This window comes from Anomalospiza imberbis, chromosome 3 (assembly GCF_031753505.1).
Source record: "Anomalospiza imberbis isolate Cuckoo-Finch-1a 21T00152 chromosome 3, ASM3175350v1, whole genome shotgun sequence".
NCBI classification, from domain to species: Eukaryota; Metazoa; Chordata; class Aves; order Passeriformes; family Viduidae; genus Anomalospiza; species Anomalospiza imberbis.
Genome location: NC_089683.1, coordinates 34,590,115 through 34,603,967, shown reverse-complemented (window position 1 = coordinate 34,603,967; position 13,853 = coordinate 34,590,115). Strand labels below are relative to the sequence as shown.

General features: G+C 43.0%; 2 protein-coding genes across 4 annotated transcripts in view; one reads left to right on the top strand and one right to left on the bottom strand.

The window, feature by feature from the left end:
- Positions 1–7,556, top strand: part of ME1 (malic enzyme 1) — a 153,891-nt gene extending 146,335 nt beyond the window's left edge. For both annotated transcript variants that reach the window (XM_068183962.1, XM_068183964.1), the window contains exons 12-14: positions 806–979; positions 5,294–5,392; positions 7,201–7,556. In XM_068183962.1, the coding sequence (XP_068040063.1) occupies positions 806–979; positions 5,294–5,392; positions 7,201–7,359 (432 nt within the window). In that variant the 3' untranslated portion in view covers positions 7,360–7,556. The remainder of the gene's footprint in view (positions 1–805; positions 980–5,293; positions 5,393–7,200) is intronic.
- Positions 7,557–7,774: 218 nt separating this feature from the next.
- RWDD2A (RWD domain containing 2A) lies at positions 7,775–13,413 on the bottom strand. Of its 2 annotated transcripts, none has more exons than XM_068183971.1 (3): positions 13,264–13,413; positions 12,234–12,452; positions 7,775–11,065 (listed from the first exon to the last, which is right to left on the bottom strand). In XM_068183971.1, exons 2-3 carry the CDS (start codon positions 12,429–12,431, stop codon positions 10,388–10,390), a joined length of 876 nt encoding a protein of 291 aa, XP_068040072.1. In that variant the 5' UTR covers positions 12,432–12,452; positions 13,264–13,413; the 3' UTR covers positions 7,775–10,387. The 2 variants fall into 2 exon arrangements, with proteins under 2 accessions (XP_068040072.1, XP_068040071.1); XM_068183970.1 differs by lacking the exon at positions 13,264–13,413 and adding an exon at positions 13,046–13,205.
- Positions 13,414–13,853: the final 440 nt, after the last annotated feature.

Sequence of the window (13,853 nt, the reverse complement as noted above, 5' to 3'; positions counted from 1 at the left end):
CCCCAAACAGGCTGGCTCTTCCCTACTGCCTGCCTGTGCCAGTCTGGGCATGACACCTGGGCCCTGCTAGCCACAGTCCTACCTGGCATTGCCCAAAAACCTGCTGGGAAACATTCTAATGGTTTATCAATACTGGCAGGTGCCTGAGTTGGTGCCTTCACCCTACTCAGTATGTTACAAAGAGGGGACCCCCAAGGTCCTGGCAGAGGAGGTTCCACACTGACTTGTGCAGTTGCTCTATGGGATGATGTTCCTGGGACAAAGCTTGCACCTTGGTCATTCTGTTGAGCTGTGGAATGGGCTCAAGGGCTTGAAGTGTGAGATTGGGAAGAAAAGAGATCTCTGCCTGCCCAGAGCTCCTCATAAATCCCCCCATCCAAAAGCACAACATTTAGTTGCCTTAGTGTCATTTTGGGGTGCTTTGCTATTGGGAAAAAAGCCCAGTAGCATCACCTGTTGCTACCATAGCAGTATTGCTCACTTTGGGTTTTACAACTCTGTACTTGCCATGGAGCTTCTTCTGGCATGGATGCACAAAGTGAATAATGACTTCTGGCTTCAGTTTCCCTCCTTCTAAATGGTACAGATCGGGTTAGACAGCCACAGAGAATCACCTATGATCTCCAGGATCTACATCCTAATGTTCTTGAGACATACTCAGGCAAATAGCTCCAACACCCTCTTCAAAGAGATGATAAATAGATTCAACCCAGCTTCCACATTGGTGGATATTTAAAAGGATGCAAGAAATATTTCAACAGCAATCTCTCAATTAATGTGCTTTCTTTTTCTTCTTACAATTTAGGGACGTGGGATTTTTGCCAGTGGAAGTCCTTTTGATCCTGTCACTCTTCCAAGTGGACAAACTCTCTATCCTGGACAGGGTAACAATTCCTATGTGTTCCCAGGAGTTGCCCTTGGTGTTATTTCATGTGGAATGAGACATATTGATGAGAATGTATTCCTCACGACTGCTGAGGTACTGTATTCAAAGTTATTTAAACTCCATAATTTAGTGACTTAGTATTAATGAGCAGTTAAACAGGAACAGCTAAACTTTAAAACGGGAAAAATACTGCTTTCTGTGTAAGGCCTTTATTTGCAAGGTGTGTTGTTCTTTATAAATTGTATTTGGACAAGTCATTTAAAAAAGTTAACACTTGGATTAAGCTCACCCGACATAAACTTTACCTTCTGTTGGGAAGGATAAAAAAAAAGATTTCAGTACTTTGCTACCACAGGTAAATGCACATGTGTACAGTTGCATGCACAGGCACGTAGGTTTGATTTTAGATTGAAAGGAATTACTATGATTGATGTTATGTGCTTTGGGGTGACTCGTGTGAGTGTTTTGCTTACAAAAAGTGTTTGAATTTGAACTATGGAACAATAAAAAAGAGGAAAAAAATGCTGCACCAATTAGCAGATGTGTGAATGCATTATTCAGCTCCTGCATCTTCTCTAAGGAACATTTCATTCCAGATTCTTGCTCCTTCTGTGCTCTTCGTGGTTTAAAGGGAAGAAAGTGGTCCTTGGCTCTCACTCAAGGGCAGCTGATAGGCAGTGTGATCCTGTGACAGGCAGTATGTCATACAAAGCTTTCTTAAGGGGTGGGCACTTGCATGCTGTCCTTGTTGGACTTTCAGAGGTTTTTTAAGGTGCATTCTATGGCATCTTTAAAGAGGTTTGCTAACAGCCTGCCCTCTGTAAGAAAGACATTCACAATTTCCATCTTTAAAATTAGGAAAAAGCCCAGCCTGTCTCCACTGGCTTTAACCATCATAAAAGGGCAATGATCCATCTCCTCAGCCTTTGGGTAATTATATCTTCCCTTTAAATCCTCCCTTGTAATTTCAGTTGGATATGGTGATCCTCACTTCCTGGTCTAAACTGCTGTGTTAGAGTTGCCCTACTTCATTGCAGAAGTTGCTTCTTTTTGCTTTGTGTGAAATGGTTCCTGTATGGTGAGAGCTGATGAAAAAATGTGGCACGTGGGTGGATTGAACTGTGTTTTATATGACAGTCTATGAAGTCAGAAAAAAAAATCAGCTCTGAACAAAGAAATGTAAGAATCACGGAAGTAAAATAATATCAGAAATTGTGAGGAGGCTTTTAAATTCTTACTTGAGGTAGACATTCTTTCCTGACTCTTTGGTACAGGTTTTGCTATACAGTTGCTTTCCCCTAGTAAAATCTCTAGAAAAGTTTGACATATAAAAATGTGGGTTTTGTCTTGCATAGGAAGTTCTGTTGGTGGCAGGATCCCCCTTACTGCTCCCAGCTCAGGGCTTTCACATCTGGTCTCCTTATGTGTGAGGGGCTCTGGGGCTTGGGTGAGCTGAGCTGGTGGGTGCCAGGGGAGTCTGCCAGAAGAGGTGTCAGGGCTGTGAAGGCTGGCAGGGCTATATAGGCCCTTAGCTGAATAATTACACTGCAAAGCAAAAGCAAAAGTGCTCTTTTTGTTTTATGTTCTTGGCTTTTTTACTGGAAGGATAAAATTAGAATAGTTTCATGGGGGTTTTAGAATAGTGCATAGTATTCCTCATTTGAAATGGAAGCATCCCAGATGCTGCAAAATTTAGACAACCAAACCCATGCATTTTGTATAGAGGGACCTTCTTAAATTGCCAGGGTAGCTTACCTGAAAAAAGAAATTATAAAAAGGAAACAGCCCAAGCTGCATGCCTGCACTTCCTGCTTCTTGCTATGCCACCTCTCCAATTAAATCTGATTAAAGTCACAAATAAGTAGTTGTTATAACTAGAACAGATTTTTATTTCAATTTTCTTTTCTTCCTGCCAAGTAAAATAGAGTGTAACTTTGACTTTGGATGATAAGTCTAAGGTACTGTAAACTGTAATACCTCTTAACTGCTGGCATTTGTTCTGTGATGGCAAGGGATGTTGCCTACCAAACACAACAAAAGAAGCAGAGAATTATGAACTAATGAAATATTCTTGCATGTGTTACCTGCAGTTTAGTTTAGAAATAATGCAAGAAAATCTTTTCATTATGGAGAATATGTCCTCCAAAAACCAAGATGCCCCCACTTGATTTATGCCATTTTGTCTTGGTTGCCTTTCATTTGGATTCTGCAATGAGGCTTCACTAGTTTTTCTATTAAAAACTTGAATTAATTAATATTTAAAACATGAAAATAGCCATACTGGGTTGTATCTAGGATCCAAACAGCTTGGTATCTTCCTGTGAAAGCAATCACTAGCAGAAGCTAAGGAAAAGAGGTTAAATAAGAGAAATACAGAGCAATCTTTCTGCTGAAAAGGCTTCTCACATTCTGGCAACATTTACTGTATGGCCTTCCTGTGCTGGTTGTTTTAACTCTTTACGGGTTTTTCCTTCATAAATGAGCCTAGTGGCTTTTTTAAACATGTTTATACCTTTTAACATCTTTAGGCAATTAGTGTCACACTTTGATTATGAGTCCTGTAGAAAAAGAAACTCAGGATTTTCTGCTGTTTGATGATTTGGTTTCCCTACAGTACCATAAGAAATGTTCACCTTCAGTTGTCTTGCATTTCCTTTCAGACTTCTCTTTTTCTCCCAAATCTATTTTCTTTGTTTCCTTGATCAAAAAAAAAACTAATTATCATATTTTTATTCTCTGTACCCCCTCATTATTCTACCCCATTCTTGTTTGAAGCATGTGGAGAAAAATCACCCCCTGCTCAAAGTGTTGTTACATTCTGGATTTATATATTGACACAATTATGTTTTCTGTGACACCTCTTATTTTCTCAGTAATCCCACATGTTGTTTCATCATTTTTTTCCTCTGCCACTGATCTGATGTTCTCAAGAAGTGTTTTTCAAACACCACATGAAGAGGGTGTTGTTCTCTTTGGAAATGCTTGGGTTTGTGTTGTTGCATAGTTTTCAATGCTGTTACAGGAGTATGTCTGAAGGAACAGCATGGCATCTGTACAGTTGATCTTGCTACCTCTTCCACTCTGAGCACTGCCCAAATATTTTGTGGCTTGCCTTCTATCAAAAACAGAATCACAAAAGAGAAGTACGCCACTCCTGAACCTTTAATTTTCAGTGATGCATTGCAGTAAGAGCAACTTGCTGTTGATTTCTTCTGCTTTCCTCTTTCCTGCAGAGCCCTCTTAAGCTGTTAACATCAGGGACCTCTTGTTCTAAGTGCCTCCTTACATTCAGATGCACATCAAAGGGCTGTATATCATTTTGAAATAACCTGGTTGCTGCTATGGAGAGCAGTAACTTGATTTTACATTCTCTTAGCTCCCCCTAGAGGGTTTTTCTCTGCTGTATTTCTCAAGATCAGGTTTAAATGTAAACAAATACTTTTTCTTGTTATACTCAAGAGTCTATTGTTCTTGTCAGCATTTTAACTCCAAATGGAAGAACTTAGGACAGCTACCAACATTCTAGTTAGATTGCATAAGAGAACACTGAGTTCTTTTGAATCTGGGGTTACTTTAGTTCAAACTGTTTACCTACTTCTGTTGGAAGGGATGCATCCAGACACCTGTTCTGATGCAGTCCTAGATGTTTACAAGCATATGTACAGGGTCCTATTACCCAATGTGACAGGAAATGTAGGAAGTTTTGTTTGTGCTTTGTTTCAAGTGTTTTCCTAGAATAGTCCCTCAAAAATGCACTTCTTGCTTTCTCTTTGGGCTTTATTAGCAGTTGCAAGTCTCAGTGTTTCCTGGGCTTTCCTGGTGTTTTCAAAACCTCTTAGTGTGTCATACATGGCTCCACCAGATGTTATCCAGAGCAGAGTTTTCCTTCTATCCACATCTGGATCACTGTAAAAGCGATTTCAAGTCCCTAAAAGACAAACAAATTGTAGCTAATGATAGCAGAAATACCAGCTGCCAGTAATTTCATTCAGAGCATTTTACACTTAAGGGTTTCAGTTCTGTTCCCTGCACAGGTTTATGTGACAACTGTCAGAATGACAGGTGCTTCTTTTTATTTTAGAAGTCTTTGACCCACCTGCAATTGTTGGCTGGAATTTATATCTCACAATGAACTATTTGCTAGCTTATGTGTGTCATAGACTTACTCAAGACTTATGTAATTTTTATTGTCTGAGTGAGAAAAAGGCGTAACTCCCTACATTTCTAATTCTTGTATAGCTTCTCCTAATGACAAAGGTGGTTCTAAAAAATGCTCTCTAGGTGCATTAAGCAGTATCTGTGGAATTTGCCAAAGCAGAAACATTTCTTTGCTAAAGACAATATCACTGTCTAATCAAGATACAGCTGCATCTGCATGTCAAGTTACAGATGTTTGTGTTATTTCAGGTTATAGCGCAGCAAGTTACAGAAGAGAATTTACAGGAAGGTCGCCTCTACCCTCCATTAGTCACTATTCAGGACGTGTCACTGAAAATTGCTGTGAGGGTAAGTCATTTCAGCCTTTTGTGGCTTTCTTGTCTTCCCACCAGCTCTAGGTGGTTTGATTTTATCACCTAACACACTTTCACACAAGTTGGTTTACGTGAATCGATATTGGACATGCAGCAGTTTCAAAAGTAAATTTTAAATTCAGAAATGTAAAGGTAATCCAAATGCAAGGAGAGCTGTGGATCTACAGCAAGTGTGTATGTCTGTAGAGCACAGACTCTGCTGTCCACCACAGTCATGCCAGCTGCACAGCTGAAGGGCTTTTGGACCTTCATGGTTATCAGTTTCAACTTTTTGCTTGTCCTGTGTGACTTTTTTTCCTACAATTATTGTTTTCTCTCTTTGTCACTTTACTGTGAGTAATTCCACTTCATATGCTTTTGAAAGAATAACAAGGAACCCTCATACTTGAAACAATTGCCATAGCTTCACTCATTCTGTATGTTTAAGAAAAGAAAAATCCTTCTCAAAGTTCATGTCTTCTTAGGCAAGTAGTAACTCTGTTCTGTAGATGTGCAAATGTTACTTAAATTCCTCAGGCAAAATCAAACTGGCTCTGCGTTTGGCAGAAACTCAGTGATAGAAATTCCTCCTCTATTTGTGCGTGGTATAGAAAATACAAAAGAAGGAAAATGTTACCAAGTGATTCTTTCTGCCTGTTCTCTGTTGAAACTTTATTCCTGAAAATACTTATTCTGGCTCATACAACCCAACCCAAGAGGCCTCTGCCTTTTCCAGGAGAGGAACACTATCGAAATATTTTGGAATACCAAGCATCGGGTATGAATTCAGACCTTATTCAACCACGATTATTATGTCCACAGATCTGAAGACATCCTTACATAAACACCCAAAGTGCTTCTCAGTCAAATTGAGTTGGGATTCAGATTAACTCTAGAAAAAAAGTCTTAATAAGGTGACTTGGGGTCTCAGCTTCTCGCCAAACTAGAACATTCATCTTTTAAAGAGAGCTAAGGAAAGCAGGAAGAATAACATCTCCTTTTTTTTCAAAGGAGGAGCATTAGAGTGTTCGCCAAAGAGTGTCAAGCAGATCTTTTCACAGTGCTGCTGCATAAAACCTGTCTGCCAGACTTCCTTTGTTTCACAGATTAATGTCCAGTCTGAAGATTGTTTTTCAAGAGATGTGAGAGGCTACTTTGATGTGTTGAGACAGCTCCAACCTCTTCTAAACTTAATTTTTGTGATGCATAATTGATTCACTTAGGTATGGTCTGGGTGAGGAAAGAGCCAGCAAATATTTGTATTGCCCCCAGCCATGCTGCACACTGCATAGGACTACTTTTTCCCGTGAATTTACTTCTTTTGAAGTATATTACAAAGCTATGGCAAATACTAATCTTCTCTAATATGCAAGGAGCATGGAAGCTTTGAACAAATCATGCTTTTTTTACAGTGCTTTGGGAAGATGGTAAACCAGGATAAAATGATGAGAGAAAAGCAGAAATTGTGATTCAGTGCCTGGGGCTTGTGGAATATTTTATCCACCACTGCACAGTAAAAGCTAAGACACTACTGTGCAGAGAGGAGCACTGTATTTGTAACAGTCTGAACATATAATCCTGTTCAAAAGTAGCCCAAGTCAGACCCACTTAAACACAAACATCATCCTCTTGTAGTCTTATTCACGGAGTACTTACCTGGAGCCAGTGTGAACACAGGTGACTGCCAGCACCAGAGAGGGTCAAGTCTCATCTTGATTTTGAACTAAGTCTAACTTTTAAATCCTGTTAAGTGTACTCAGATAGTTTTTCAGCACTAATTAGGACTTTAATGCATCTTTCCAGATCGCAGAAGAAGCCTACAGGAATAACACTGCCTCCACCTATCCTCAGCCCAAGGACCTCGAAGCCTTCATCCGCTCTCAGGTGTACAGTACTGACTACAACAGCTTTGTGGCTGACTCCTACAGCTGGCCTGAAGAGGCCATGAAAGTGAAATTGTAAATATTTAATGAAGAACGAACAAATCAGCTGCAGTTAAAAAGCATTAAAATGTTAAGGTTGTTTCTGCCTAGAAAGCCTAAGAATAGCTAATTTTTTAAGATGCAGAAGACTTTTTCTAATTCGTAGTAGTTGGTTAGAAACTCAGATCAAGACATCATCAATTATACATCAGAAAATAAAAATTAATCTGAGAGATATATTTGTGTTTGGTTATTTTGATTGTTATTTTAACTGAGATATCCTACACTACAGTTTGACAGATTTTTTTGAAAAAAGTGGTTATATCTTGAGTCAAGAGTTTTGACACAAACGTCAGTGGGAACTTAAACAGGAACTTAAATGGACACTTAAAAATACATTTGATATTTTATCCTTTACAGTCACAGTGTAATTTGCATCATTTTGAACCTATTATAAAAAAGAAAAACTTTAAACAACCATAAGGTTAGACTATTTTATTCCAGAGAAAATGCTTACTGGTCACTTTTGTGTGGAGTAATGAAATGAAAATTTTCTAAAAGAACCAAACCTGCAGAATGTTTTGTTCACATCTAATCAGAACATTTTAACTTTACTAACAATAACATTTAACAATACTAACGTTTAACATTAGCTAAGGTAATGTCCTGTATAAGATCAAGGATTTCATTCCCCCACCAAGATAACCACTGTTCTGATCCATTGCAAATGTTTGGCCTAATTTCTTAAACTCCATGTTCTTGACAAAAAGGAAGTATCAAAATGCCAGGAATAAACTTTGAGGAATTATTAGTTGTTAAACAATTACCACTCCAAGTAAAATGTAATATATTTTCTGGATGGTTCTGGAAAAAAAAGGTTACTTGAACATTTCTGTTTCTCTCTAATCTGTACTAGAGAGATTTTCTCTAGAAAACTGAATGCTAATTTTATTTGGCTAGCCCCTCAGCTCAGTCACAGCTGCAGATTACAGGTTCCAAATTCAGAAAGAGAGGCACTTTCTCCCTCCCTGCCTCATGGGAACGTGCCAACATTTTGACCTGACTGTGCTTTTGGCAGAAGTTATGATCACACAACAGAGTACACCTACCACAGTGAAGAAAAAGACATTAATCATATTCTGAGCAACCAGAAACACTGCATTTCAATGCCATCCTCTGCATTTCAATGTATTGCTGTTGTGAGAATGGTATTAAAACACTTCCTTGTATTTAATTTGAAATAAAATAATATCTGTTATTTATGTTATCATCAGCTAAGTGTGCTGAAACACAGTCTTTAAACAGCTGCTGTTGAGTGCCAGGGTGTTGGAGTTGTGTAGCTCAGCACTGAGTCTGCTTTTATTGCTTAGTACCCCTTTTCACATGAAGGCACTCAGGCCTCGGTGGGAGGTGGTGGGCTGGTGGTCCTTCAAGAGGACTTTTCAGTAGTGTTCTTCAACTACATATTATATTTATACACATTATATTATACATATTTAAATACGATCGTGCATTACGAACTGGAACACTCACCATCCACATCCACACTCAGCACACTTCCCTGCAGAAAATGCTGCCTAATGAACAATTAACAGCATTGTCTCTTACAACCTGCCGGAAATTTCTCTCCACACTAATTTGACATAGAAAGGATTCTTCAAATTATTTGTATTTTTATATAATATTAAATATATATATATATATATATGGGCTTTTTCCTATTTTCTGTATTTTACATGTATTTCCTTATGTAATGCAGGGGGGAAGACTAAACTTTATCTCATCTGACCCATTTTCATTTCCAAGGTGTTTGGCCTAACAGTGTAAACATAAAATGCCACAAATTGAACAGATGAAAAATTGTTACTAACATAACCAGACAGACACTTTGCCTCATGACATCCTTAATTGAAGAGACATGGATTTGATGGATGGGGGTAAGAATGGTTGGTTGCAAAGAGCTGGACTCTTCATCAATGGCTTGATGTCCAAGTGGCAATCAGTGGGAGTGACATTCCTCAGGGGTTGGTATTAACATTGCTGTCAGTGACACACGCAGTGGGACCATCTGCACCCCCAGCAGGTTTGCTGATGGCACCAAGCTACATGGAGCAGTCAGAGCACTGGAGGGAAGGGATGTTATCGAGAGAGACCTGGAGAAGTGGGTCTGTGCAGGCCTCATGGTGTTCAAGGCTGAATGCAAGGTCCTGCCTCTGGGTCGGGGCGATTCCAAGCACAAACACAGACTGGGTGGAGAATGGATTGAGAGCATTGGATTGAATGGATTGAGGAGAGTGACTTGGTACTGGTAGACACGAAGCTCAACGTGAGCCAGTGATGTGCACTTGAAACCAAGAAAGCCCACTGTATCCTAGGCTGCATCAAAAACAGCATGACCAGCAGGCTGAGGGAGGTGATTCTCCCCCTCTACTCCACTTTTGGGAGACCCCAAACGGACCATTGCATGCAGTTCTTGGACACAAACATAAAAGGAACACAGACCTACTGGAGCAAGTCCAGAGCAGGGCCACAAAAAAGTATCAGAGGGCTGGAGCATCTCTCCTATGACAACTGGCTGAGAGAATTGTGATTTTTCAGCCACGAGAAAAGAAGGCTTTGGCAAGACCTTATAGCACTTTCCAGTACCTAAAGGGAGCCTACAAGAAGGCTGGAAAGGGACTTTTTTAAAAGTGCATGTAGTGACAGCACAAGGGGGGAATGTTTTAAACTGAAAGAGAGTAGGTTTAGATGAGATGAGAAGAAATTCGCACCGCACAGTACAGAAGAGGAGAAAGAAGTGTGTAATTCCTAACACACTCTGGAATGTTCATCACCTTGCAAATGCTTTGAGGCATGGCTTACAGAGACAAATGCCAGTATTAGATACTTAGAAAATCAGTGAACACATCTCAAAAATACGTGGCAGTTCAGCACAAAAGCTAATATTAACTGTTTGAACCATTAATCTCAGATGTTAAAAGTTTCCCTTTTCACAATAGCTGTAAGACAAAATATTTCAATGTTAGCAGCACCTCTCCAGAATTAGAACTCTTCATAAACAGTTTCTCTCAATTGTCTGAAAGTTTGCCTTCAACACCAAATAAAATCTGAAAAATGTGTCTACTTTGATGCTGTTTCAGGAATTCTAGAAACTGACCAAGATCCATGTGATAGTCATTCCTCAGGCCATAATCACCATGTGCCTGAAACTGCAGGTCTTCAAAACTGTGAAAGAGACGAAGATTATCAATGCTTCCCTCCGTTTCTATATTCTCCACATGCTTGCATGAAATATGCTTCCAGTTGGGATATCTAATAACATGCCAGAACTCTTCACAGTTTTCTCGGAGTCCCTCCACACAGATGACACCAGGTTTCCCAGTCAGGCAGAAGCCAGTCAGATTTAATTTCTTTGCACAGTCAAAAATCTTTTTCCTCAGTTCCTGCCTGTATATGTGATGGCTGTAGATCCACATGCGCTGCAGCATTTCCTTAACCCTGACTTCTTTAGAAGCACACTCAGACGAGGCCTTACAGTTTTCCAAGAAAGGCAGGGTGTTGTCCTTCACCCACTGCACAGCCTCACATACACACAGATCTCCTGAATCCAGAGTGCTGATGTGAGACACCAGACGAGTATTGAGCTGCAACTGTTGCTGTCTGTGCAGAGCATCTGATCTGGCAAAAAGCTGAGGAGCCACCTGAGGGTACATATGAGGAAGGAGAACCTGCAATTCCACCCTTACCTTAAAAACAGAAGACACACACACACAGAGAAAATTAATTCTGCAGCTACTGAAGACACGCTAGATTCTTTTCCCTGTCAGAGGCAGATTATGAGGAGATGTAATCAAGATTGCAGCACCTACTAACTGGAACTATTTCCACTTCCCTTTTGTCCCAATAGCCCATTATTTTGTCTGTTCCTTTTCTTGTGTTCCATCATGCTGTCACTTTCACAACGCTTCCCAAGTTATCCAGGCAGCTTTTGTGCTGTTCACAGAACTAATGCTACGGCTTGGGAGAAGGTACACAGTTACCCTCGAGGGATATTTCTAGCTCAGTGTTGCTACAGCAATGAACTGAGTCAAGGGCTTTTGAGAATCTCATCCCTTACCAAATGCACATGAGTAATGAACTCAGCCCAGCTGCTGGATAAAAGGCCAAGAGTTACATGGAATGGTGTTTGTGATTGTACCTACTGTATATAGAGACACATGGCAGGAGTGTTAGAAATACTTGTCTTTAAGGTTGCTCCCAACCCAAACCATTCTATGATTCTGTGTGTTACCATTATTTTAAGCAAATATTCACTGTAAAGAGGAATCAGGATTATAGGGGATGAAAAGATTTATGTACATTTCAGGTCAGGGAGACCAGAAGATTATCTTATCTGATCTCTTATGAACGTTGGGCTGTTGAATCTCTCTTGATTATTCCTACAGTGCCTTCAAACGGAGCACTACAGTTCTTTGGCAGCTGAACCCTGCCTCTAGTCCAAGAGCAGGAAAAGATTTATGTGTCCTCAGTACTTCAAGCTCCGGTAGACTATTAGGGGTACTCACTACAGTGTACAATCATATGATAGTCCTGTAGAGAGATGTGAATCGTGAAATGACTAATTATCTTTCCAAGTTCCTTGACAATCTGCTATGGAAAAAAACCCACTACTCCTACACAAGCCCTCCCTACGTGGCTCATAAAACTTCTGCCATTGGGGATATTTTTACATTATTGCATTTCTAACACAGATGTTAGCAGCAGCCGAGATTTTCTGTTGCTCTTGACTTTTGAAAGAGCAAACAAAAATGCGGTGGCTTTTTTGCCCCCTTTTTTCCGGGCAGCCTTTTCAAGTGTGTGCAGAAGGAGTAAAGACGACATCACTCATGAACAAGCCTCCTTGGCAGCTCTCACCTTCGCCTCCCCTACTTCGACAGCGATTCGATATTCCAGCTGCGGGGGCAGGGCTCCGTCTGCATTCTTCAGGTAGCGCTGGATGCTGGGCACGGCATCCGCACCCAGACTGAATTCTCCTCTTTTGGGAAACATCGAAAGGAGCATTTCCACTTCCAGCAGCTGGAGCTCCAGGCATTCTTTCACCGTGACAGCCATTGCACTGCCCTCCACGCACGCCTGGAACGAGAGGACTGGAGTCAAACCCCGCGGTTTGGCACACGGTGAGGTTCAGCACCCCAGGGAAGCCCCACGATTCTTTAAGGGCGGGATTTTGTCAAACACGGCTGACAGAGCGCTCAGCAGCCGGGCCCTCGCAGCCCGCACAGGCAGGGGTGCTGAGGCGGAGCCTTGCGGGCCCAGCCGGGCTCAGGGATGGAGAAGAGCACGAGTGGAGTCCTGCGTTAATGTGCGCGGGCAGAGATGCACTATCTATGTTGTTTATCAGCAGATACACCTGGTGTTGGTGGGTGTCGTGGTTCAGCCCCGGCCGGCCAGCCCCACACAGCCGCCTCCCCACCCGAGGGATCGGGGAGAATCGGAAGGGTAAAAGGCAGAAAATACACGGGCTGAAGTAAAGACAGTTCCATAGGGAAAGCAGAAGCCATGCACACAAGCAAAGCAAGGGATGAATTCACTGCTTCCCGTGGGCCGGCGGGTGCTCAGCTATCCCCAGGAGAGCAGGGCCCCATCACACCTCACGGTGACTTGGGAAGACAAATCCATCACTGCGAACGTCCTCCCCTTCCTCCTTCTTCCCCTGCCTTATATACCGAGCATGATGTTCCATGGTCTGGAATGTCCCTTTGCTCAGCTGGGGTCACCTGTCCCGGCTGTGTCTCCTCCCAAGCTCCCTCAGCCTCTCCACCAGCCTGGCTGCACAACATTCAGAAAAGGTCTTGGCTCTGTGTAAGCCCTGCCCAGCAATAACTAAAACATCTCCACATCGTCATCACTGTGCTCAGCACGAATCCAAAACGCAGCCCTGTACCAGCCACTGGGAAGAAAATTAACCCCGCCCCAGCCAAAAGCAGCGCACTGAGGGGGCAACTTTGTAATCCGAGCGTGCTGTCAGTGAAGCTGTGCGAGGCTGGGTGTCACAGCGAGCCCGGCCCGGCCCGGCCCGGCCCGGCCCGGCCGGGCGCTCCCGCTGCCGCCATTCCCGGCCGTTCCCCGGGCCGCTCGCGGGATGGGCGGGGCGGCGCCTGCGCGGCCGCGGCTCCGGGCGGGGGCGTGGCCCCAGTGCCACGCGGCGGGAGATGCCCCGCCCTCCCGCCAGCCATTGGTCGGTCCCGCCGCGAGTGGGCGGGGCCGCGCCGGCTCCGTGCGCGGCGCGCGGCGGCGGCGGCTCCGGCGGGATCGCGCCCCACCCATCCCACCCATCCCACCCATCCTGTCCTGTCCCAGCCCAGCCCAGCCCAGCCCAGCCCACATATCCCGTCCCGTCCCGTCCCGTCCCAGCCGGGGCGTCCACGCGCCATCGCCGGGGGTTCCGAGGGAAGCAGCCGTGCAGGGGGCGCGTGTCCGGCTGGCCCCGCCCGCCCGGCCTGGTGCCCGGGTGCCGGTGCGCACGGAGCCGCC

Coding starts and splice junctions, on each gene's coding strand:
- RWDD2A (XM_068183970.1), bottom strand. CDS start 13,159: ATGTTGTGCAGCCAGGCTGGTGGAGAGGCTGAGGGAGCTTGGGAGGAG. Junction 12,453..13,045: donor ACCATGGAACATCATGCTCG/GTATATAAGGCA, acceptor CTCTCGTTCCAG/GCGTGCGTGGAGGGCAGTGC. Junction 11,066..12,233: donor TCGAAGTAGGGGAGGCGAAG/GTGAGAGCTGCC, acceptor TCTGTTTTTAAG/GTAAGGGTGGAATTGCAGGT.